The 26,591-nt window shown below is 42.9% G+C and overlaps 1 protein-coding gene across 2 annotated transcripts in view; it reads right to left on the bottom strand.

The window, feature by feature from the left end:
* LOC146869234 (nuclear factor 7, brain-like) overlaps positions 1-26,591 on the bottom strand; it is a 148,530-nt gene that overhangs the window by 101,368 nt on the left and 20,571 nt on the right. For both annotated transcript variants that reach the window (XM_085645269.1, XM_085645195.1), the window contains exons 4-5: positions 23,364-23,597; positions 14,146-14,168 (exon numbers count right to left, since the gene is read on the bottom strand). In XM_085645269.1, coding sequence (XP_085501395.1) covers positions 14,146-14,168; positions 23,364-23,597 — 257 coding nt within the window. The remainder of the gene's footprint in view (positions 1-14,145; positions 14,169-23,363; positions 23,598-26,591) is intronic.

The following is a 26,591-nucleotide window of genomic DNA, read 5'->3' as shown; positions in this document are numbered from 1 at the left end:
AACTAATTTAGCAAATGATGCAGATAAATTAAGATACGAATCGAAGCCATAGAGCATCAGTTTTACATTTGGAGATATCTGAATATGACAATTAAAGCTTAGAAAAACAAAGATGTCATCCCAAAATGCTTTAACCATGCAACAATCAGCGATTACATGAGTCCAATTTGCCGGGGCGAAGTTTAAGCAACGAAAACAATTCGGAAGATAATTACTGTACATTTTAGCTATTGCCGCTGGAGTACGATACAGAAGCCATTTTCCAAAAAATAACATTCTGCGCCAGTTAGCTCCCCTTAATGTGGAAAAATTAAGCTTATTAATAGTTCGCCACGTAGACAATGTCAAAACATGGTTTTCTTGTTCCCACCATTTTTTTTACAGCTTTGGCGCCCGGATCCCTTTGTCTTGATTAAGCAAGGCAACGCTTCCACTCTCCGGGTTTCCTTATCAAATTAATATTAAAAAAGAGATCATTGTTTAAAGAAGAGATCTGAGTAAACGATGTGGGGGCATGTTGCTGAAGGGATTGATAAATGTGAGTGTAAGACCCGGTTAACAAAAAATTACTTGGAGTTAATAATCGCATCTCCGGTGGAGTTATCCACCTTGTATATTGCAGAAAATCACCCACTTTGCTAAATCCAGCTTTTGTCCAATGACCCATTAAATCAGAACCAACCACCTGTCTATAAAATGAAAGTAGATTAAACAATGAAGATGAAGAATTAAACAGGGAAAGAGAATATCTTCTGAGCATAGCCGTACGTTTCCTAAAAAAACAGGCAATTATTTTGTACCTGACCAATTTGGGAGATTTAGGAACCTGAAGGGGGGGAAAAATTTGACTTTCCAAGAAAATTAAGTCAAAGAAAAAACTAATAAATATGTTAGAGTTTGATATTGGAGATTTAAATCGAGTCAAATACTGAGCAAAGTAAGCGTTATAATAATCTCTAATATTCGGTAATGCGAGGCCTCCGTTGTCTAAATCCTCATAGAGAGTGTTCAGCGCAATACGAGGCGTTTTGTGTGCCCACAAAAAACGCAAAAATATAGATTCGATTTTAGTAAAAAAACTACCCGGAAGAAAGCAGGGAATCGTTGAAAACAAAAAATTAAACAACGGTAAAATTGACATTTTAATCAAGGCAACTCGGCCCAAAATTGATAGTGGTAATTTATTCCAGCGAGTAAGCATTGAGCCAACTTTCTGAAGGAGGGGTTCAAAATTAAGACTGTAGAGATCTTTAACTGAGGCTGTGAAGAAAACCCCAAGATATCTTTTGGGTTTATTATTAATGCAGCCCCTTAAATCCGGATATAATTCAGGTTTATGATTACCACAGACCAATATTTCTGTCTTTTTTTTATCTCAAAGAGCTGAAATACACGAACTTGTGACTGCAAATCGGATTTAATAGGAAGCATAATATCATCAGCGTAAAGTTTTATTTTTGACATTGATGGAATCGGAGGCGAAATCTCTAAACACTGGCGAATTGCAATTGCAAGAGGTTCAATAAAAAAAGCGAAAAGAATTGGTGATAAAAGACAACCCTGGCGTGTACCCCGATTAACTGACACAGATCCTACTGTCAATGAATTAATGATAATATTAGCGTTGGCACCCGTGTAAAGATTACGAATAAAATTAATAATAATTAATGGGATGTGAAAGTATTGCAAAATAATAAAAAGAGTCTCCCAGACCACCAAATCAAAAGCTTTTTCCGCATCAAATAACATAATTAAAGCTGAAATCCTCTGTGTCTGAAAGTAATCCAGGGCATCCGAAAGATAATGGGTATTAGTCATCAGTTGTCTGCCAGCGATAAACCCATTTTGATCTTCATGAATCAAATCCGGGGCAATATGGTTAAATCGAATGGCGAGTAATTTAGTAACGATCTTATAGTCCAAGTTTAACAGGGTAATGGGGCGATATGAATTAGGATCCTTAGCGTCCTTCCCCTTCTTCAGAAAGCTGACCACAGTGCCCTCGCGAAACGAATCTGGGATAGAAGCTCCAGCAAGCATGGAATTGAGGAGTTGTAGAAAAATATCAGAGAAGGCAGGAAAAAAACCTTTAAAAAATTCCGCGGGTAATCCGTCTGGGCCGGGAGCCTTCCCTGATGGAAGTTCTTTCACTACCGATTGCACTTCTAATAAGGAAAACTCACTAACCATATTTAATTGCTCCGATTCAGAAAGGGAAGGGATCACATCCTTTCTCAGAAAAGCGTTTAATTTTAGCTGATCTATTTCATGCTGATGGCTATATATTCTTTGGTAGTGAGAATACATTATCTTACCTATCCCATCCGAATCAGTCACATATTGATTAGTGACGGGACAAATTAAACCCCGAATTTGATTGGAGGCAGCTTGTTCTTTGGCCTGCCAGGCCAGAAATCTACCCGTAAAATTACTTTCTTCGTAGACTTTCTGATATTGACTACGAAAAAACGCCTCTCCTTGCTCAAATAAATAAGTACTAAATTCACGTTTAACTTCATCTAGTTGATCTTTAATATTCCTAGAGGGATTTTGTTGTTTTAAAGCACTGAGAACCTGTATACGATGTTCAAAAGAGTTTTTTATAGCCCTAGCGGCGAGGGATGTGGCAGCATCTTTCCCAATTATAATTCCCCGAATAAAAGCCTTTAGGGCGTCCCAAATAATACTGAGAGGGGCGGTGCCAGTATTGCGAATTATAAATTCTCTAATCATATCTTTGAATTTGGAGACCCATATTTCATCGTTAAGATATAATTTATTAAAGACCCATCTTTTAGAAGACCTTCTAGTATCCCCTAAAATAAATTCCCTGATAAGCATAGCATGGTCAGAAAATACATTATGCACCGTATTAGAATAACCTAACCTGAGATTACGTGAGGCAAGAACAAAATCAATACGGGATGAAGACTTAAATCTACTCGACCAGCAAGTATATTCTTTTTTAGAGGGATTGTCTAGACGCCAATGATCAGAGAGATCCAATAGTCTTTTATAGTTAGAGATGGTCTGGAAGATTTTAGGTTTAAGTTGTTTTTTTGGTTGAGACGATGAATCCAGTTTGGGATCCATTAAGACATTAAAGTCGCCAGCCATCACAATATCCCCTGACACCGTCAATAGGGATTGGAACATCTCTTCAAAAATATTAGAATCATCATTTAATGGGCCATAACAACTGAGAAAAGTAAGAGGTCTCTGTCTATTTTTGACTCTGCAAGAGACCCAGCACCAACGCCCTGAGCCCCCAGCTTCTGAGTGAATGATTTCCGCATGTATGTTCTTATTTAAAAATATCGCCACCCCTCGTTTAGATTCATTGCATGATGCGAAACACCGATATGAAGCCCATGATTTAAACATTGAAAACTGATCTATCTTAAGAGAGGAAATATGAGTCTCCTGTAATAGGATTACAGAGGGATGTTTTGCCTTAATCCAGATTTCAACCGCTCGCCTTTTCTTAATATTATTTAAACCATTGACATTAAAAGAAAACAATTTCAAACTCTCCTTATTTGGCATTAACATCTTAAATTATCTAATTGTAAAGAGTCGTCATCAGGCCTCATCTTGCCCATATTTTAAGTTGACACATACGTAATTAAAAAAGGAACCTTGCACCATCAACTTCATTTTTCGATATAACCCCACAATCACCCCCATCACTATCACCACCCCCATCCACCCCATCACCATCCCCATCCTCACCCCCCAAAACCCCACCCGCCAATGGCCCAATTCCCCCTTCCCACGCTGACCATCGGAACCTACCCCACTGCATTGGGGTGACCTGTCGCACCCCCTGGGCCCCCTGGATTCCACACTCCCTTATGCTTTACTGACCCCTCCCCCAATCCTACCAAACAGTCCGCACCCCAAAAGAAAATCAGGACTTATGACATTTAAGAACACAAAAAGAGCTATACACAAATTCCTCCAAGTTGAGACTTAATTAAGAATTCGAAATCTCCTTAAGCAAGTCCCTTGCTGCTGTAATATCGGATAGCATAAAGAATTTGCCTTTCACTAAGACTTTGAGTTTAGACTGTTGTGCTATCGAGGCTTGGGCCCCTTTAGCTTTAAATAGCTGTAGCATTTGGACAAACTCTTTTCTTCTCCGAGCAGCAGAAGCGGACATGTCTGAAAAAATGCGACATTTCACCGTTTCATTAACAAAAAATTGTCTTTTCTGAATTGCCGTCGAGAGAATAGTCTCTTTAATCCGTATATCAGAAAAGTTTAATAAAATTGTACGAGGAAGGGAGGAATTTGGAAAGGGTTGAGCGGGGACTCGATGAGCGCGCGTGATAGTTAGGTCACCCTCATGATTGGGAATCACTTTTGATTTTAAAAAAGAGGTAACCCACTGCAGCGTACTAGAGCCTTCAAGACCTTCGGGAACCCCCACTATGCGAAGATTTGATCGACGATTAAAATTCTCCAAATCATCTAGTTTAGATTCTAGTAAGCGTGAGGCAAAGGAAAACTGATTTGTATCTTTTTTGACCTTAATCATTTGATCCTACAGAGTAGAGATTCGGATTTCAGCTTCTTGAAGACAGGCAGGGAATGTGGAAAAGAGATCCTCCATTTTGTCCAGACGCTGATTGATCAAAACGAGTTCAGATTTTTGAAACCTCTTCAGCTCTCGGACCTCGTCGAGAATTAGGTTTAACATATCTTTAACTGACATCTGGATCTCTCCGACAGTCTCAGTATCCAAATCTAACAACGGACTGAGCGGACTGTCATTAGAACCAGAGGCTACCGGAGTAATTGAAGGCTTGTCGAGACGGAGTGCAGTTGTAGCCGTATTTTCCAGAGTCAGAGCCTCTTTCTGAGTATCATCCGTGATTTTCATAGAGTGTACCAAAAAGTTATCTTTGAGTGAAGATATCGAAATTGTAGAAGGTACAGAGGGTGCCACGTGGTTGGGCTTATGCACAAAATTTGAGGGTTGAATAATTGAGGAAGAGGAGGAAGAACAGGCTTTAGTCGAGATACTTTGGCAAAGTACAGCATTTTTCTTGTCAAAAAGAGGAAAAGGTTTTGCGCCCTTAGACACCTCCGTTAAACCATCTTGTTCGGTAGTGGAATCCCGAGGAGGTGAAGAACGTGCTGCCTCTACGCTGTGAGATACCTCTAAATCCGGTGTGATTATTGACACCGAACTGTCTCTCAAAGCTCAAGTGGGTGCGGTCATCTCATCTTGTATGTACCAGCTCCGGAAGATCCGCAAAGTTCGCCACCTACTTCCGCCCGCCGCACTCACCCAGGTCGTCATCTCGCTAGTACTTTCTCGTCTGGACTTTTCCAACTCCCTCTACCACGGTCTCCCACAATCTTTGCTGCACCGCCTTCAGGTTGTCCAGAACCAAGCGGCCCGCCTCATTCATAAAACTCCTAGATGGCAATCGGCAAAACCTCTACTTCACAGCCTGCACTGGCTACCAATAAGCCAAAGGGCAGCTTTCAAGGTGGCCTGCCTCACATTCAAGGCCCTCCACTGTGCCGGCCCCGCATTTCTCAAATCCCTAATCACTCCCCACCGACCAACGCGCAACCTTCGATCAGCCCACCTTCATCTGCTAGTCACCCCCAAAGCTAAAACCAAGAAATTCGGTGGTTGTCGCTTCTCCCACCTAGCTCCCGGATTTTGGAATCCTCTCCCTCTTTCCATCAAATCCAGCCCTTCCCTCCTGAATTTCAGAAACTCACTCAAAACACACCTCTTCCCACCCTTTTGTTAAAAACATCGTCACTCACGCTTCCCTCTCACTCACTCTGTCTTAAAGCGCCATGAAGCCTTTGGTGTTAGTGCGCTCTATAAATTGCACTTAACATAACATAACATAACATCACACAGCCCTGGCGTACTCCCCTGTTTACTGGAATCCTTTCCGTCAGCTGACCTTGGGTCCCCCATCTCACCTGTGCATATTTGCCCTCAAGGACCCTGATCAATAAGTTAAGGATTAGTTGAGGGATGCCCAATTCTCCTAATATTTGCCAACATCTTTTCCTGGGGACCAGGTCAAAGGCAGTCCTTAAGTCTATAAAAGCAAGGTAAAGACTGCCTCTGCCGATCACGACGCCTTTCCAATAAATCAAAAGAAGCCTAGAGACCTGATCCACCATACCCGTGTTGGCCCTGAATCCCGCTTGGTATTTGGAGAGGATATCTTCATCCTCAGCCCAGGATTGAATCCTCTGCAGCAGGACCCTGCCAACTACCTTCTCGATAACGTCAATCAGACTAATTGGTCTGTAGTTGGCAGGGTCCTGTCTGGCTCCCTTTCACCTCCGCCCCCTTCCATGATTCCGGTACTGGGCAACCATTAGAGATGGAGTTAATTAAAAGTAGAATGTAACGTGCCCAGTTTTGTGGGTCTGCAAGAAACAGGTCTCAGGGAGGCCGTCTGGTCCCGGGGCTTTGGCGGGAACTATCCTACCTATGGCAGTTTCTACCTCTGCCAGCGAGAGGAGTTTGCTGTTGCCACCATCAGAGGGAATGAGGGGGTAATCGCGTGGCCATTCCAGGCAAGCATCATCAGGCCCAGAGGAGAGTTTCCCAAAGTGATCGTACCAATCCTGGGATGAGATATGGTTGAGGATTTGGTCTGGATCCCTCTTGTCTGCCCGTCTAAAAAGATTCCAGAAAAGATTGGTATCCCTTACTGTACTAGCATCCTTTCGATCCTGCCAGAGGTTCTTGTCCCATTTCATCTTTGCTTGAAGCAAAGCCACTCTATAGTCTTTCCTTGCGATTTTAATCATAGGACACTTCTTACTTCTGATTGCTGCAGCTAATGCCTGTCTCTTGAGTCTGCAATCCTTAGTGTACCATGTCTGCCTGCTCTTTGCTTGCACGCCGGGTTTGTTATGCTTGTTAGGTACTTGAAAGTATGCGCAAATCTGATTAATTGTGCTCAGGTGGATAATAGGGACATTTGTAAGCCCGTTTGTACTTGTCATTGCATCCTGCAGCTTTACAATATTCCTACACAATACTTCCCTAATTTCATCTATTTTTGGGTCTTGTGCGGCAACCTTGTGCCATTTGAGGAACCTTCTGCAATTTGAGGGGACCACCTCTTTAGTTAACGATAGCATGTGGGTACTCAAAAGAGGACAGGGAAGGATCCATGGGGTCTCCATGGTCATGCAAAGGGGGTTATGATCACTGTCCGTTGTATTACCCACTACCATGTCTATTACATTTCCCCATAGTCTTACGTCTAGTAAGACGTAGTCAATGCGGGAAGGGCAACTCACTCTATTATAAGTATTGGCCCCCTGGGCGTCTGATATGATTCTATCATTTGCTGCCCTTAGGCCCAATTCCAGGGTAAGGGCATTGAGCTGAATTGTTACCTGCGACCATCTTTTAAAAGGAGGTAAACTTAGTGGGGGAACAGACCATTTTTTGTCATCTTCCTCGACTCCCAGCATGTCCTCTACACTTAGCGGCTCGAAGGTACAATTAAAATCTCCTGCAATTACAACTCCAGAGTATGACAAACAACTAGATAAACCTTGTTCCAATAACGTAACAATAGGTGAAGGTTTGCCCCCTGAAGCCCCCTTATATAAACATTGAATAAATCGAGCATTCCCCCCCCTTGGACCCTTGATAGTGAGCCTTATGATGTCAGAACTTGCGCTTTGTTGTGTAGTGATTGTATAACCCAAGGCGATGTTCACCTAGACGATCAACCCTCCTGAGGGGCGCCCTTTCCGTATGGTAATAGCTGGTGAGTGGAAACAGCTATAAACCCCATTTACATAGTGGAACCAGACTCCAAGTTTCTTGAAAAACACAAATGTCAAAGCCCTCTATCAGTTCGTTCCAGTGGGGCAATGACAATTTCTTACTGAGCCTGGCGATATTCCAGGAAATGATATTTAGCTGATGTGGTAAAGCGGATCATGGATTAGGTCTCTACTGGGGTGTGTTGGCAAGGAGACGCAGGGGCTGATGGCGAGACAGTGAGATTAGAGGCTGTGGAGGGATTAGCTGCGTGGGCCCCCATGATATCCAGATGCTGGTGGTTTCGGGCGGTAGTTTCCAAGCTATTTGTGAACGGCTCTGGACCAGTAGGGATTAGGTTATTTTGGAGACTGTATTTAGTTACTGAGGGGGTAACATCTAATTCCTAATGTGACAGTGATTCGCTTTCCAGTCAATCGGTGGCTTCTAATCGAGTACCTCTGCTTGGGGCCCTCGGTGGATACTTATCATGTGACCTGGCTACTGATGTAATAGGAAATCGCCTGAACTGTATAGCTGAGGAGCCAGGGGGACAAGTGCAGTACTCCAGTGTGAGAAGATTTTCAGCCAGATCGGCCTTAGTCAGGGTGAGCTCGATGCAGTCCAGAGGTTGAGTAATGGACGTGCATCTCCGAGCCCTGACGATATCTTCTCGTATGACTGAGCGACAGCCCCTAACATGGCGGATCTAATGTATCGATTTATTAATTAAAGAATCTTCGTTTTCATAGCTGCCCGTTAGGTCTAACTTGGGGACATTGACCATAAAAACGTTTTGTGCCTGAGGAAGGGGGGGAATTACTCGAGAGCTCCTCTGATCTTTTACATAGGGAAGTGGTAAACTGGGTGGTCTAGTGTGGTTTATAGTGGCCTGAGAGGGGGCTGGATTCTGATGGTTAGCTACAGGGTTGTCAGCCTGTTTTAGCATGGAGGTTGATGGTGCCTGCTTAAGTGTTACTAAGCGAGACAAAGAAGGTCCATTTCCCATTGGGACTCTTTCTTCATAAGTGGGTAAGCAAGCTCGATGGGCCTCTGGGAGTTGTTCGTGCAGGGGGTATACAGGCTGCTTGTGCTTTTGGTGTGTGTCCTTTGACGATAGGAGTTTGACCGTAATGATAAGCTCTTCAATCATATTTCTCATGGTTCCTATCTCCAGCCTAAGGGAGCTAACGAGCTGGAAAATGCGGTGAGATTTCCTCTTCCCTAATCTCAGTTGGAGTTGTGAACAGTGGTTGCAACATCTCAACCCCAGAGGCATCGGGCATATCTGCCAAAGCTGCAAACCTGTTCGAGCAGATAGTAGGGAGGCCGGTTTGACTCTCACCGATGCTAATGGAGAGATTTGTTGGTTGGGAAAGAGTCATGGGAAAGAGAATCATTCACCTGTTCTACTCTATGTTCCAGTGATGCATCTTTACTATGTGTTGGTGCTCCTTTCCGGGAGGGCTTCCGGAACATTGTGGGGATGGTAGTTGGGCGGGGAGGGCTTGCGCTTTGGGGGGCGATTGAGTGTTAGTGTGGGGAACAATTGGTTCTGCTTCTAAGATGCCTTCGCACTCATGGATAAGGGTGTCTATTCCATCCATCAGGCAGTTACTGGCAGCATGTTGATGGGCTTTCTTTGCCTTTTTACCCTTTCCTGCCCCCCCGTTAGGGCCATATCCCGACCCCGCTCCCTCCATCGTTTTCCTTTTACCCATCTTTTTGCCCCTGATAGGTTTGTATTGCACGGTGCTTACGAAAGCCCCCAAGGTGTTTGTACCCGCAGTGCCCCAAGTCACAAAGTGGTTTGGAGAGCTTATTTGCTAAGTCCAAAGGCCCAGGACAAAGAGGATTCTGCGCCTGAAATCCTCGAGGCTCTTCCTATGAAGCATGGGATTATCAGACTGGATCGCAAACTTAACAAGGGGAGGGGATAGCCATTATCCATATACTAGCGATACATTGCTCCTTAGAACCGGCAAAGATCGAAGCCAGCAAGGCAGGCTTCTTCACAATCAAGGCGGATAAGAGCTATGTTATCAAGGGCTATCTAATTTATAGATCTCCGGGACCTAGCTCCTTGTTTGCGTCTAGGCTCAGGGAACAAGTCATACAACCGGTACTCCGATATTCCAAAGTGCTGGTGTTGTGGGACATGAATCTACACTTTGACGATATGGACAATTCCGCAGCGCAAGAGCTCTGTCAGGAACTGGCAGCACTACATTTGGGGTTGAAATCCTCTCTTCCTACCCACCAACAGGGCTACTTACTGGATCCAATCTTTGCCAACTGGGGGGGACTAACAATTGATAGACCTACCGCTGTCCCATGGACCAACCACTACCTAATCCCATTTAGTGCTGCGGTACCCAACCCCACACCCCTAAAGAAGGCGGGTACTGGGAGGATGCAGAGGAAATGGGCAAATTTTTCCGCTGCCAACTTCAATCAAGCCCTCCAGATCGGAGGGCCACCAGGAGGCAAGGATATCAAAACTGCATGTAGCGCGCTAGACAAAAGGATTACCGAGGCGCTAGACCTAGTTGCTCCTTGGCCGGTTAGTGTCCCTAGGAGACAGTCAAAAACGTCCCCATGGTTCAATGATGAACTTAGGAGAGCAAAGTCCTCGTGCAAATGCTCGGAACGGATTTGGAGGAGAGACTCCTCCGAACATAAGAAGTCCGAATATAAAACAAGGCTTAAAGCCTATCATTCTCTAATAAGGAGGACTCGAGCAACCTATTATAATACTAGGATTGAGCAGGCTGAAAACTCGTCCCGAGAACTGTTTGTAATTCTTAAGGACATATCATCACTTATCAGAACCACGGCGCCAAACATCTGCTCAGTAGAATCTTGCAACCTGATCGCAGAGTTCTTTGCAGAGAAGGTAGCAAGAATTTACACCACCTTCCCGGACGAGGCACGTAACGGAGGGGGAGAGGGAGCTGGTCGCCTCAGTATGGAGAAGACACAGTGCCTCTCCAGATTTGACCCCCCATCTGACGACAAACTTAAAAACACGGCCTTAGGCATAAAGTCTGGGTCACCAAGGGACCCAAAAAAACCAAAAAACCCTGAGAGACAGCATGGAGATCCTGGTACCCTATATTGAGCACCTTCTTAAACTCTCCTTTGAATCAGGGACAGTCCCAAAGCGATGGAAGGAAGCGGTCGTCATCCCCATTAAGAAGAGGCTGGGGGTAAATGCGAGCCAGTTGGACAACTACAGTCCAGTCTCGCTCCTGCCATATTTCGCTAAAATTGCAGAAAAGGTGGTCAACAATCAGATAATCACGCACATTGATAAGCTCAGCCTATTACACCCCACACAATCGGGCTTTCGGGCAACATATCCTACTGAGTCAGCACTGCTCCTATCAACCGAAACAATCCGCAGACACACAGACGACGGCCAAACGGTGGCACTGGTACTGCTGGACCTCAGCGCCGCCTTCGACACCGTCGCCCACCCACTTCTCCTACAACGCCTCAAAAGAGGAGGGCTGGACGAATTGGCCTTGGAATGGATGAGATCCTTCCTACAGGATCGAAGCTTTCAAGTGTCTCAAAGTCCGCACTACTCTAAAAGCATTAGGCTGGCCCAAGGGATCCCCCAGGGTTCTATTCTCAATCCCACCCTTTTAAATCTATATATGGCCCCTCTAGCTGACCTGATTACGAAATACAATATTACTATCGTATTATATGCGGATGACACGCAACTAGTGGTGTCACTATCGCAATCCCATGAAAAGGCAGCCATCAACTTTTCCACCTGCTTACAGGAACTAGCTGTCTGGATGGCAAGTAATTGCCTCAAACTGAACGGCAGCAAGACGGAGGTTCTAATAGTAGGCATGGCTCCTTCCATATGGTCCTCGGCATGGTGGCCACAATCCCTGGGTCCCACCCCTCCCCCCAATGACCAGGTTAAGAATTTAGGGATGTGGCTGGACTCGAAGCTCTCCTTTGACCACCACACCAGAATTGTTGCCGGGAAATGTTTCGGAATAATGAAGGGCCTGAGAAGGACGGTAGATGTGCTCCCCGTAGCCTCCAGAAAAAGCCTGGTCGATGCGCTGGTAACATTTCACCTGGACTATGGGAACGCTCTATATCTTGGAGCAAGTGGGAAGTGCATACAAAGACTGCAATGCATTCAAAATGCGGCTGCTCGTCTTGTTTTGATGCTACCCAGGAGGGCTCCGTCCACGAACGCCCTCGCAACCCTACATTGGCTCCCGGTGAGGGAAAGAATTCTTTTTAAAACGCTATGTATCAGCCACCGCATTTTGAAGGGAAAGGGACCTACACCTACCTGCACAGTCTACTGACTCCTTACACCCCTACCCGTGCTTTGAGATCCCTGGGGACAGGACTGGTGAAATTACCAGTAATCAAAAGAGCAAGAATGGGAGGAAGATCCTTCCGCTGGCTTGCCGCTAAACACTGGAACGGCCTCCCTCAGACACTTAGGTCAGAACCTTTGGAAAGGACTCTCCGAAAAAAACTAAAAACCTGGCTCTTCCACATATAGTTCTCTGAGCCTGTAGGTTTATCTCATGTTACCAAAACAAAATGGGAGGCTAGCTGAAGCGCGGTAACACACTAGTTAGTATAACCAGGCGCTTTAGAAACTCATTTATTATTATTATAATAATAGAATCGTCACTGGTATCTTCTAACAGCAAACAGTCCCTGATACAACCGTTGGCATAGTACCTTGCCAAATTGCATCGCAGCTCAAGAGTTGGATGAAAGGCGGGTGGCCCTGGCCTGCTCCTTCCTGACAATGACGGGCAAGGACGAGCCCGCCCTTGGCCCGAGCTTCGCCCGGGCGCGTCCCATGCCGCGGGTTTTGATTAGCACTTTTGAGCGCAAAGTCAGTTCCGCCCTCTCGGGTGTGGTGAGAGAGGACTAGCGTTGCACTCTGGGACTTGGAGTCCCACCAGAGTGTGTAGGCGCACTGCGGTGCGTTGGATAAGAGGTGACAGTGTTCCCCAGCAGCAGGAGCAGGATTAAAGGTCCCAAACACCCAGGCAGCCCAGCGCAAAGATAGCGTCCCGCGCCGCGGGTGTTTAGCGCTTTTGAGCGCAAAGTCAGTCCCGCTCTCTCAGGTGTGGTGAGAGAGGACCGGCGTTGCTCTCTGGGACTTGGAGTCCCACCAGAGTGTGTAGGCGCACTGCGGTGTGCGGGGTAAGAGGTGACAGCGTTCCCCAGCAGCAGGAGCAGGATTAAAGGTTCCAAACACCCAGGCAGCCCAGCGCAAAAAACATTACTTAGCTTTTGTACACGTAGATTTCCAGGATTGCGGTAGAAGAGTCCCGGTGCCCCTCGAGGATTGGATGGTTCCTCCCAGCCTTGATACTCTGTGAACGAAGAATGCGTGGCAGGTAATGGAGTCGTCGCTTGGGCTTGTCTTGAAATGCTTAGAACCTGACTGCCTGGAAGAATGTGAAATCTGGTTCTCTGTTGGCTCAACTTCTTTTGCACTCTTCTGGTAGTGTCCACCTCTATCCTCCGCCATTTTGCTAGAGAAAGTTTTACCGTCATGTCAGTTTATTTATTGGAATTTATTTTATTTTAAAGATGTTTTATTGTTTTGAAAACACATCAGTCACGTATATGTTCTTATTGTATATATTTATTTGAATTTTTAAATGTCTTTGCTTCAGTATTTTTATCTTGTCTGTTATGATTATTTTATATAATCTAATAATGATTGTATTGATTGATTCATGCTTAAAATGTGTAGTTACTGGGTATGTTTCATCATCCTTCCTGATGGAGCAAACATGTTCTATCATTTTTTTTTGTTTTAATGGTGTAATTGTGCTTCCAGTATATTGCATGCCACAAATAAAGCAATCATATACACAACATACGTTATCTTATAATTGATCAAATATATTATACAAAATTCCTTCCCATTTTTACCTATGACCTGTTTATATTTGTTCGTAATTTAACTCAGAAACAATTTAGTCTCCAGAACAATAGAAACCAGCATACGTCAACCTAATTAGTTTCCACTGAAGTATTCAACATTGATAACCTATGTTTCCTTGGTATCTGATATGTTCCACTCTCAAACATGTAATACAATGTTTTGAAGGAAGGAGGTCAGAAGTACAGAGTCAACTTGTAATCAGTGCCAGTGCTTATTTATGATGTTCTGTAATGGAAGGCTTGGCAGTTCAGTCATTCACCCTACCCCGCCTTTCCCACTCACATTGAGCTGTTTTAGTCCTAAGGTTAGAGCCAGGTGAGGTTTCTGCGAAATGTAAATACAAATATCACATCACAAGCATATCAATGACCAGAGCAGGACATAAGATTTCAGTAATGAAAAGTCAGCTTACCTACTCTTCAGCTCTGCAGCAACCTGTACGGGAGTAGAGGTTACACAAATAACATTAATGACCATATTTATAAAACACGCTTGCCAGCTTCTAAGTGTTCACAATTTAAGCTTACCACATGCATACTTGGAAAACTGAAGTTCCTAAAGTTAACATGAATCTTTTAGGAGGCAAAATATTTATCGGGGCTTCTTAGCTTTACTAACTAGAACACCACCACCCACCTAGTAAACACCATCTCCCTAGTCTACAACACCCCTGCCCTTCATCCCCCATTAGATCACATTCCCACTAACACAAACTACTTCCTTAACTCATATTCTCCTTATACACCCTTTATGTAGATGGCATTCCTGAAAGCACTACCTCCATGCCATACACCCTCAACAACACAACAATTGCCTCGACCGGACACCACCTCAGTATACCAGTAATCCTTAAAATCCAACATCATTAGTTAAGCCTACCTTGCTAGAACATACACCTTTGCCAGCCCACACCACCTCGCCGTTCAAAAGAATGTATTAGAGCGCTACCTCCATAATGCAAGATTTCTGCACAATACACCACCTCGCAAGACCTCGTTAGAAGAATATCTCCCTAGATGACAACCTCTGTAGATCACAACTACCTCATTTCACACCCTTCATCTTGTACAGCACTGCAAAAATGTAGGTTCTTCTTCAAGGTGGAACAATTGCCATGAATTCTCAAAGTAGGGTGGAACAAAGCCTTCTGTAGAAATCAGATCCCAGACGCGTTTCTATATATAAAGGTGTATCTTTAATGGCAGCACAGCGACATACATCTTGCCTCCAAGACCAACCAAGGAAAACTAAAACTCCAAGGCATTCTGAGTTCTAACAGTGCCTAGCAACACTGAAGCACATTCAAAACATAACACAAATGGTAATGCAAAGGAAATATGACACATCTGCCCTTTTTACAACATAACATTAATAAATTCTAAAATCATTACATTTGCGGGGTATACGCCTCACGTGGAAAGTATTTTTGACTCTAGATGCTACAGACTCTGTTGGTTCCTGTTCAAATCTGCGATCAAAAGTGGAACATTCATTTTCCAATTCCTCAACCAGGTCATGGGCATGGTCCACACGCACATTAACATTTTTGATGTCTTTACACTTTGCCACACGTCTAACATTCCAAACATTACCATCCTGCGTGACCACACTGCTCATATTCACTTTTACCAATCTGGCATACCTTTGGAGATAATCCCAGGCAACGGAATCTTGACCCAATCTTCAACATGAAAACAGGGCCTCTCAACTCTCCATTTACTGTTGTAGCACTGCTTCATTTTACTTTGTTTAACTTCCACTTTCCTGCTGACTCGTTCCACATCCATACCATCACATTTCTTCTCCCATTTCTTCTTGAACCATCAAGGACACAATTTAGTGGTGGGATTCCTACCTTTGAGCAATTTAAAAGGACTAACCTCAGTGATTGTGTGGGGCTTGGTGCGATACATCCAAATCTTTTCCCTTAATTCACTCTTCCATTCACCACCACACTTGCGTGCACCAGTTATCCATTCATTAAACACTCTGTTGAATCTCTCCACTTGACCGTTCCCTTGAGGTTCATACAACGCAGTGGTCATTTGGCGAATGCTACAATGCACCAGAAATACTTCCATCTCTTTAGACTTGAATTGGACACCATTTGTCAGTTATGAGTACTTCCGGGTACCCTTCTCTCGCAAACATTTCCTTGAGAAATTCAATGACCGCTTCTGTGGTAACATGGCTGACAAATTTTACTTCGCCCCATTTTGAATGATAATCAATAACCACAAGAGCAAACCTAGCATCTTGCGGTAAAGAATGGAACGGTCCTGAGATATCCATGGCAACTTTCTGCCAATGAATCTGTGGCCAGTCCTCAGGTTTTAAGGGTGTTGGAACCACCTTAAGACTTCTTTCACTATTCACATAATTCTGACATTCCCTTACAACTCGATCTACCATCCTGTTAAAGCCAGGCCACCAAAAACTGGCTCTGATTAACCTTTTCATTGAGGACATGCCAAGATGTTTTCTATGTGCTAACTGAAGAACAACATCTTGCTTTCCTGCAGGGGGAATACATTTGCCACTTTTGAACAGTAATTCTCCCTCAAGTTCTAATTCATGTGCAACCTTAAAGAAAGGTAGTACTTCTGGTGATAAAAAACATTTCTTGGGTCATCCTTTCAACACATACTCTTTTACTTTATTCCACAATTCATCTCTCTTGCAGCTATCTGTCCAGACCTCCTCATTAATGCCCACAAAATCCTTCTCAACAAAATCACCAATGGATGCGATGATGTCTTCTTGATGTTTTCTAACATCTTCTTCTACATCATTGCAGGGTAACCTGGAAAAACAGTCCACTATGACATTATTTTTCCCAGGTACGTACTCCACCTTAAAACCATCCTCTTGAAGTCTAGACATCAACCTAGCAATAGAAGCAGTGGCATTTCTACCACCCCCAGGTGACAATATATGGAAAAGTGGTTTGTGGTCTGTCCTGAGTAAAAAAGGACTTCCCCAAACATAATTGTGGAAATGCTCAATGGTCCACACACAACCAAGTAATTCTTTCTCTATTACTGCATATTCCCTCTCCGCTTCATTCAATGTCCTTGATGCAAACGCCACAATCCACTGTTCTTTTCCACATCTCTTGGACAACATGCCTCCTAAGACATACATACTAACGTCCACAGTAATTACACATTCCTTACCAATACAAAATGTTTTGAGTGTGGGAGCTTCTAGAATGTCATTCTTGATCTGCTGAAATGCAAATTCTTGCTGGTCAGACCACTCAAATTTCACATCTTTTCTGGGTAGAACACGCAAAGACTCCGTCTTTGTTGTAAAATTATTAATAAATTTGCTATAGTATTCGCACATCCCTGCGAAGGAAAGTAACTTTTCTCTGGTGTCAGGTGCAGGAGCTTTCACCATAGCATCCACCAAAGCTTTCTTGGGAACAACACCTATTCCAGACAAGTTGTGACCCAAATATTCTACAGAAGAGTGGAATAACTTACATTTAGTTTTTTTAAGTGTCAAACCTTGATTCTCCAATCTTTTGCACACTTACCCCAGATGAGTTAGATGTTCTCAATGATCTTTGGAATACATTTATTTAGAAAATTTTGTATAGCGCGAACGTGACCCTCGAGGGTATTAGCGTGCTTTACATGGAGATAACACGATTAGCACTTGGTCTGATCAACATGCAAACATATGCGTAAGAGACAAAAAAATCAACGATTCAGAAGAGGCTAACTGTGGTTGGAGTATAATAAAGCCAGTACTAGGCAGGTTAGTCTACATAAGAATTTGCGATCTAAATCGATTCAATGGCATCGATATGTTGACTTAGGGTAAGAACTTAGTCAGTAGATATGATTTGGCTTCTCTTTTAAAGGTGGAGGTGGAGGAAATTAGGCAAAGGTCCGGTGATAAAGAGTTCCAAATCTTGGGAGTAACAGTCGAGAATGCTCTAGCCCCAGTTTTCTTTTTGTGGGTTTGTTGGTGTTTCAGCAACAAGGTGATAGCACTTCCTGAGGATCTGCTGCCCCCAGGTATTTCTAGCTTTTGGGCCAGGTAACTGGGGGTGTTGAAGTGTAACGCTTTGTGTGACATGCAGGCAATTTTTATTAGGACTCTTGCTTCATATGGTAGCCGATTTAAGGTTTTTAGGGCTGGTGAGATGTGTGCATTTCTTTTAGTTCCGATGACAAGTCTTGCTGCTGCATTGAGAGAGCTTCTTAGTGGTGCTAGTTTGTATTTAGTTAGGCCACATAGTGTGGCGCTACCGTAATCCAATCTGGGTAATACTAGGGCTTGGACCGCTAGTTTTAGATCTTCATGAGGCTGGTATGGTTTCAGTTTGCGCAGAATGCTCAGTTGGTAGTTTGATCCTTTGGTGGCAGCACTAATGTGCCTCTGCATATTTAGGTGTTTGTCTAATGTAATACCTAAGGATCTGGCAGAGTCTATGATGTGGGGCGCGCATTTGATGGCTGTAAGATGATTCAGCCACAGATCAATCTTGATGTTGTTATTTGGTGGAGAGATGAGAAGAAATTTGTTCTTATCAGCGTTGAGTTTGAGGTGATTAACCGTGAGCCATAGGTGTGTATTTTGTAGGATGGAGTTGAGGGATATAATGTCATCTGAAGAGGCAATTTTGAGATATAGCTGGGTGTCATCTGCATACATATGGTAATGGATGTTAGCTGATTTTAGGAGGTTTGCTAGTGGTTCCGGGAATAAGTTAAAGAGAATGGGGGAGAGAGCGGATCCTTGAGGAACACCAAGAGTTATCGCTTGTGACTTAGATAGAGATTGATTCATTTTGACTCTTAAGGATCTGTTTTGGAGGAAAGAAGCGAACCATTTTAATACGGCCCCTGATAAGCCCATTCTTTGTTCCAGTACTTTTAGTAGGGTGTTGTGTTTGACGATGTCAAAGGCAGAAGATGAATCAAGCAATATTAGAAGGCATGATTCGTTCTTGTCCAGCATTTTTAGTATGTCATCTACAATATCAGTAAGGGCTGATTCTGTGCTGTGATCTTGGCGGAAGCCTGATTGGAATTGATTGAGTAGTTGAAACTTTTCTATGTGATTGCAGAGTTGTTTCAGGACACTAATTTCTAAGAGCTTTGCCAGTGTGGGGATGTTGGAGATGGGCCAGAAGCTGTTAGGGTCAGAGCAGTCGGCCATAGTTGCTTTTAGAATGGGTGTTACTTGACCGATTTTTAGGCAGTCTGGTATAGTGCCTTGGCGAAGAGAGGCGTTTACAATCTTTGACCATAGTGGGAGGATACAGGTTTGGATCTCTTTGAATATGCTAGGAGGTAGAGGGTCCGTGAAGTGGTTAGATGGGTTTAAAGACAAAAGAATATTGTAGATTTTCTGTTCGCTGATTGGGGAGAAGGCGTTCCAAGTGACATTATTTTTGGAGGTGAGCCAGGGTGGTTCCATCCCTTCCGGAGATTGGGAGTTGTGAGATAGGTTGACTGGGAGGGCCAGTAGTAGAACCTTCGCTAGTTGAAGTTCGTTTTCTATCTTTGTTGTTTTGTCCTTGAAGAAGGTGGCTAGTTCTTCTTAATTTGGTAGGGTTCTGGGTCTGGAGTCGACGGGTTTTGATGTGTTACGTGATTGCTGTTTGTATATCATCTTGGAAACACTTATCAAAAACATCGCAGTCTTTGAATATGTAGTACATAGCCCTTTGAATCACTGATGCTGCTGACACTAGGCCAAAAGGCATCCTCTTGCATTGGTATAAGTCCAATGGCGTAATGAAAGCAGTGCAATTTCTATAAACTTCTGTCAATTCTATCTGGTGGTAAGCGGATCTTAGATCCAGAGTAGAGAACACAGCAGCTCCTTCCAGCATGCTCACCACCTCATTTATATTGGGAAGTGGGTAGCAGTCAGCTATTACATTGGCGTTTAAAGCTCTTAAATCCACACACATCCTCAAAGATTGATCCCCTTTTCACACCAAAACTATGGGAGAAACCTATTCTCTTCAATTATATTTTTTCTGCCCAAATCCTCCAGCATTGCTTTCAACTCTTGTCTGATATTAATGGGAACATCCCTTAATTTTTGTCTCACAGGGACTGTTCCTTCTTAATTTTTATCTCAGGAGAAAAACCTGTTAATTTGCAATTTATCAGAGAAAACCTTGGGAAATTGTCATCACCTTTGTCTGCTATGATTAGGACCGGTTCACTATTTCTGGGGTTTAATATAATACCTAGTTTCCACTGATACTTCCACCCAGCTACATTCACGCCTTCTACAGCCACATACAACTTAACTTCAGCTTTCCTACCTTTGAATTCCAATTCTACCTGGTTGTAACCAATGACATCAATAGCAGTGCCATCAAAACCTTCTACTACAACGTCAGAAGGTTTCAATTTGTCTATATCTAAGTAACTTCCAAACCTCTCCTTAAAATATTTTTCTGTAATGTTTGTCCATGGGGACCCCGAATCGGTCATGAGCTTTAAGTGTTCACTTAAGACTCTAACAATGTACTTGGGTGGACCCCTGACACCTACTTCTTCATCCATGGCACCTTTGATAGAAAGAACAATCCCTTTAGCTCGAATGTCCACATTCCCACACTCACATTTAATGTTGTGTGTTCCCATATCTTTAAGAGAAGAAAGTTTACCTCTTTGAGTAGCACTTCTATTATTTATTCTTCTGATGTCCCTACAAACACGAGCAAAATGACCTGTACGTCCACACTTCATGCATTCTTTTCCAATAGCAGGACAATGAGCAAAGGAAGCAATATGATTGACATATAGTAGTTCTGCCATCATCCTTTTTCTTATACTCACGTCCATTGGTTACGGCACCCAGATTTCCTTCACCAGTATTAACAGAGCATACCTCCTCACAGTCAGGATCCTTCTTACTTACTTCAGACACCTACTTTTCTGATTGCTCCAATGCCTTAGCAATAGAAATAGCATCTTGCAATTTAGGATCCCCTACAACCCATAACTGCTCTTGTATCTTCTTACTGTTTACACGAACTACAATTTGGTCCCGTATCATTTCATCAGTCATTTGTCCATAGTTGAAAGACATAGAAAGTCATTTTAATGCTGTTAAAAACTCATCAAAAGATTCATTCTCCTTTTGTGCCCTGGTGTAGAATTTGAATCTATTCAGCGCAATACTGGTGCATGGTTTGAACCTGAGTTCCATCCTAAGTAACGCTTCCTTATACACATTAAAATCTTTTTGTTCAATTTTTGGTAAACTCCTAAACACCAGCCTGATTTATTGTAACACTATTTGTGATCTGTTCGCATCCATTCTTCCTGTTGCGTCTAGGCCTAAGGATATATGGGGCCATTGAAGGCATACTTGTTGGAGCTTGATAACCCTACTGCACAACAACGGACTTTGGGGTTGGACCCTACCGGGGTCAGTTGATGCACGCTGCACACAGCTTAATATATTTCAAATGATTGCTCTTAGTATATTTCCACAGATTGCTAATAATTTTACGAAGCCTTGGTCGTGAACCTTCTTATTATGTACAATGTATGGTGTTGCATTTACTGTACTGCTGCATTGGACAGATGTTGTGATTTCTATGAAAATGATAAACAAAGTTTAATTAAAAAAACTCCTAAACACCACTTGACCCTCTGATCCAAGGCAGTGTAAATGTATACATTTTTTTCTTTCAGCTCCCATTCTTTGACCATCAATGGCAGTCATATAAGTTATGAATTCCTCTTTCCACCTCACCCAAGGCATAGCTGGCTCTCCTTTGTTAGGTAAAAACTTCCCTGGAGGATCAAACTGCATGGTTCATAAATTCATTTACAAGTGTGAATGCCGAAAATAAATTTACCAAATATAAAACAAACAATAGAAATAATCCAAGAGCACAAGGAATCTTTAAACTGTCACCAGGTATCTCTACAGCTGTCAGCAGTGTGTCTCTGCTCCCAAGTATCTCTTCCGTTTCTTCCAATGACGTTAAACAAGTGAAAAATCCTTGAAAACGATACTTCATGCGACAGCTAATGAAATTTCAGCCTCTGTCCTCCAACCCAAATGAAGATGTGGCAACCAATGGCAGTGCTTTATGTAACAGCTGCTGCACGTCAATGAAGCGCTGTTACACGTCGTGCGCGCACTCTGAACCTTGCGCTCTCACTTCACTGAGAACGCGGGGAAGCGAGCACTGCACCGAACAGCTCTGTGCATGGAACACCGGCTGCCCACCGAATGGAATGGAGACAATCCAAATGATGCACAAAAACTTGCACCGGTAATAGCGCGTGGCTCCAATAGCACTATTAACGCTACGGGTGGCTCCACCAGCAGTATTAACGCGGTGAGACTATAATTGAAATTAATGCGATTAAATCGCTGCACTAGTACTTGCCGAGATAATGGGCTCCTCCTGTTGTGAAGCGCCAATAGTACACGATTTCAATAGCTGTAAATAAAAACTCCGGGTTCTTGTAGAAACATTCTCCAGAAGCAGGTTCTGTTCCTGTGCTGCTCCTCTAAATGACAGACTTGCCACTGGACTCCAAATTGTCGCTAATTGTAGAAATCACATCGCAGATGCGTTTCTATATATAAACCTGTAGCTTTAATGGCAGCACAGCATTGTACATCTTGCCTCCAAGACCAACCAAGGAAAACTAAAACTCCAAGGCATTCTGAGTTCTAACAGTGCCTAGCAACACGGAAGCGCATTCAAAACATAACACAAATGGTAATGCAAAGGGAATATAACACTTTCCCAAGATGGTGATAAATATATTGGAGGATATTGAAGGATTCTGATCCAAGATGTTGCAGTTTATTCTTATGATGCCTGTTCCTGTTCCTGTTCCTGTTTCAAGCATAAGGCAGCACTTAGAAGGGCAGGATGAGTTACAATGCATTTCATTCCCTAATTTTTCATTCTTTTCAACTGCAAATTGCCATTTATTTTTGGCCATGATTTTCCTTCCATCCAAATTCAAAACCTATTTCACAGACGACTCCTAATCTATTATACACATCTATGCCACAGACAAGCACAAGGTGAGACCTTACTCCCAGAACACCTCACATATCCTTTTTTTGTTCGTCACTCTTCTGTGTTGTTTGGGTAGAGCAGCCTCATGTTGTTGTTATGGGCAGATCACAACACGGTTGCAATATCAGCCTTCAGTGGTCTGCCTCATTTCTTTTAAAGGGGGTACTCCTCTACCCCACTTTTTTCTTTACGGGAGGTGCATCCTTATATACCCGCTTCTTGCGTCTATCCCCTGACATTTCACCATCTGCAACTGCAGCGTTGTTTATTTCTGTTGTGCAATGCAGGTTGCTAAATGTACACTGCAACAGTGTATGCGACAGGAAGGCTGCATAACATTTAAGATTCTTGTAGAAAAGAGATTGACTACCCATATAGGTTATCCTACACCCTGGAATCTGCATAAATCATCCAGAGCTGCAGCACTGGGTATGTACAGTATAGTATTTAAAAAATAAGTCTTTAAGACAGGACTTTCCAATGCCATAATAAATTAGCCCACAATAAAACATATGCATTAACCAATTAAATTCATTGAAAACTCTGTTTGATAGGGACTTCTTAAGAAGCCAGGTCCTAACCAGATATATTACCTTCAGCCATGTGGTGGAGTCCGGCCTTGCAAGGCTGTCCTGGACTCGCTGGATCTCCTGCTCCAGGATGGTCCTCTCTTGGATCAGAACTCCCAGATTCTTTTCCATCTCCTGTAGAATCCGCCACTCCTCAGCTCTCAGTTTCTCCAGGAGGTTTCCCTCCTCCTCTTGCAGGAACCTCTGCAGCTTCTGGTACTCAGACTGAACATTCTCTCTCAGGCTGGAAGCTAAAGTCTGTGGTGGCATAAAACAGCAGTGATGGGCAAACCTCATGGGCTCACTTCAGCAACAGTAGAAGTTCTGTTGATGCCTGCTCCTGATGTTTTCAGCTCCCAAACAACAAATTATAAATGTAAGTAATGAGAAAAATAATAATTTTGCCAGATAGGTCAATAAGAAAAACTAGTCAAATGTTTTGTTTAGGAGAAAACATACAATGGTAAAACTAAAGCAATATCGGAACTGCTCTTTTTATTTATTTTAGCAAATGCAGCCAATAATCTTCCAATCAGCTATCTTTCATGTAAGCAGCACTTGTGAGAAAGTCATGCATGTGTCCCTCCTTTGTAAGAAGATACAGGCCTCCCAGTAAATAGGCTGCTAGTTCATTATAGTGGTTAATCCCATACATTTTCTTCAAGTGGTAGCTTTAGATTGAATAAAGACACATATTAGTGCCTATTGACAAACCTGTGCAGCATAGTAGCACTATAAATTTAAATGTTATTGTTATCCAACTCAAAGGAACCCCTTCCATAACTCTCCTAAAAAACCTTGACTGTCATAGTGATGATTTTTTAAATCTGCGCACTTATTGATAGAGCATGTCAGAGAGCGGGTCTACTAGACAGTCAGCATCACGAGCATGGGATTTAAAAATTTGGAGAGACAGGAAATAGGTGTTATGACTTAGAAAAAATCTATGATGACTACGAGGATGCAGAAATGTACTTTAGGGGTACAATTTGTCCTAAAATAGTCACAAATACCTTGCCATTTGAGGATTTAACTGGGGTTGTTTGGAGAGTGAGTGAAAATATACATAGGAATCACGTGTAAGGCCCAAGCTATCCTACATGCGGTCGCCCTTTATCCTAGGATGGTATCAAGTGACTTGGTAGATGACAAAATAATGCCAGGTGTCTGGAATTGTTGTTTTGTTGTGTATAATCACTAATAATGTTGTGCTACAGTCGTTGGTAGCTGCGAGACGTCCAGAAGATATTATTTGACCTCCTAGTGATATCTTTTGGAATGAGGGCCAGTGCCATAATAGGCTCCAGTTCCTGAAGAAGGCCCGAGAGATTTCAGGTCAACACGTGTTCGCTTCACAGTCCAGTGTGAACATTTGCCTTGTTTTGTAGCTGAGCTCTACTCCATGTGCATGGTGAGACACTGATGTGTTGCCGCCCTAAAGATACATGACACAAATGTGAGCTTTTTTGTCAACTTTTCAGCCATTAGAAAAACTTGTATTGAAGCACTGAGTGGCAACGCAACTATAAAAAACGTGCAACGAAGCATCTAGCAACAACAAAAGAGCGCTATACCCCCGGCAAGGCTGCTGGATATTTTTACTACAGTTATTCTTACCATTTTATGACGACGCTTAATATTATCAATGATTCATTATTATTTTTATTATTATTGTGGATGAATATGACAATAATGATAATGCTTATGAATGATGACCTTTAAAAAAAATTATAATTATAATAATAATTATTATCATTATTATTGTTGTTGTGTCTCATCTGTGTTTATTCTAACAGTGAGCTCGACGTCATGCATTTCTGCACCAGTGTCAGATCTGTGACACTTTATAGTGGCCACTGTTTAAAGCCAGACACCATTACCTCAAAATATTAAGAGCACTTGTCAGAAATGCATCACCGGCCTCCCCTGGCGCGCCTGCTCTGTAAGACAGTGTGTAAATAAGAAACGCGTTCACTAAACACATGTATGTAAAATGCTTCAATACATTAGGGCTGAGTTTGCGCTATATACATTTGCAAAAAAACAAAATGATACTTAGACCGTGAACTGCTGCTGAGTTAAGATATTTTTTCCCCCGAGGGTGAGGGCAAAAACAGAGACCCCGATCGGCACCTGACACACAGAGGCATACGCTATAAATAAATTAGGAGAAAAGCAGGGCGAATAAACCACAGAGGAGAGTCTCCAGTTACAGAAGCAGGGTGTGATCTCCAAAATAAATAAACAAACGCAGCGTGAGAAACAGAGGCACAGCGCTGGCTCACCAATCTGTGTTTGTGGACAAGCTTGTGATCCCCGTGCCGTTGTCTTTGTGTAATTTAACTAGTGCCTATGTAAAACGCTTCAATACATTAGGCCTGAGTTTGCGCTATATACAATTGAAAAAAAACAAAATAACACTTCCAGTTACAGATGCAGGGTGTGATCTCCAAAATACATAAACAAACGCGGTGTGAGACACCGCAATTAAAACAACTGCGAGCAGACAAAAACTGTAGTTAGGCACCGCTGCTTCGGGACTTAATGGAAGTTACCATAGGCACACAGCCAACAGAATGCAAGATAAGAACAGCAATGCCACAGGTAAACCAATCGCAAGCGGAAAAACAAATTACTCTGGGCCCGATTAACAGAACTAACTTAAGACAAAATCCTAAACTTACTACCATTTTGGTATTCACAGAAGGCACTTACTCATTTTGGTATTCACAGAAGGCACTTACTCATTTAGGTATTCACAGAAATTAGGAGTCCTAACTTTAGGACTCCTAAATGCCTTCTGTGAATACCGAAAGTCTTAAAGTTAGGATTTTTCTCAGTTTAGGAGTAGTAAAGTTAGGACTCCTAACTTTAGGACTCCTAAATGCCTTCTGCGAATACCGAAAGTCTTAAAGCTAGGATTTTACTCAGTTTAGGAGTCCTAAAGTTAGGAGTCCTAACTTTACTACTCCTAAACTGAGAAAAATCCTATCTTTAAGACTTTCGGTATTCACAGAAGGCATTTAGGAGTCCTGAAGTTAGGACTCCTAACTTCTGTGAATACCGGCATGAGTAAGTGCCTTCTGTGAATATCAAAATGAGTAAGTGCCTTCTGTGAATATCAAAATGAGTAAGTGCCTTCTGTGAATACCAAAATGGTAGTAAGTTTAGGATTTTGTCTTAAGTTAGTTCTGTGAATCGGGCCCACAGAGTTTTAGCCAACATACAGATTAATTTTTGTCTCACTGAGAC

Source organism: Triturus cristatus, chromosome 1_1 (genome assembly GCF_964204655.1).
Source record: "Triturus cristatus chromosome 1_1, aTriCri1.1, whole genome shotgun sequence".
NCBI lineage: Eukaryota > Metazoa > Chordata > Amphibia > Caudata > Salamandridae > Triturus > Triturus cristatus.
This window is presented reverse-complemented; position numbering and strand designations above follow the sequence as displayed.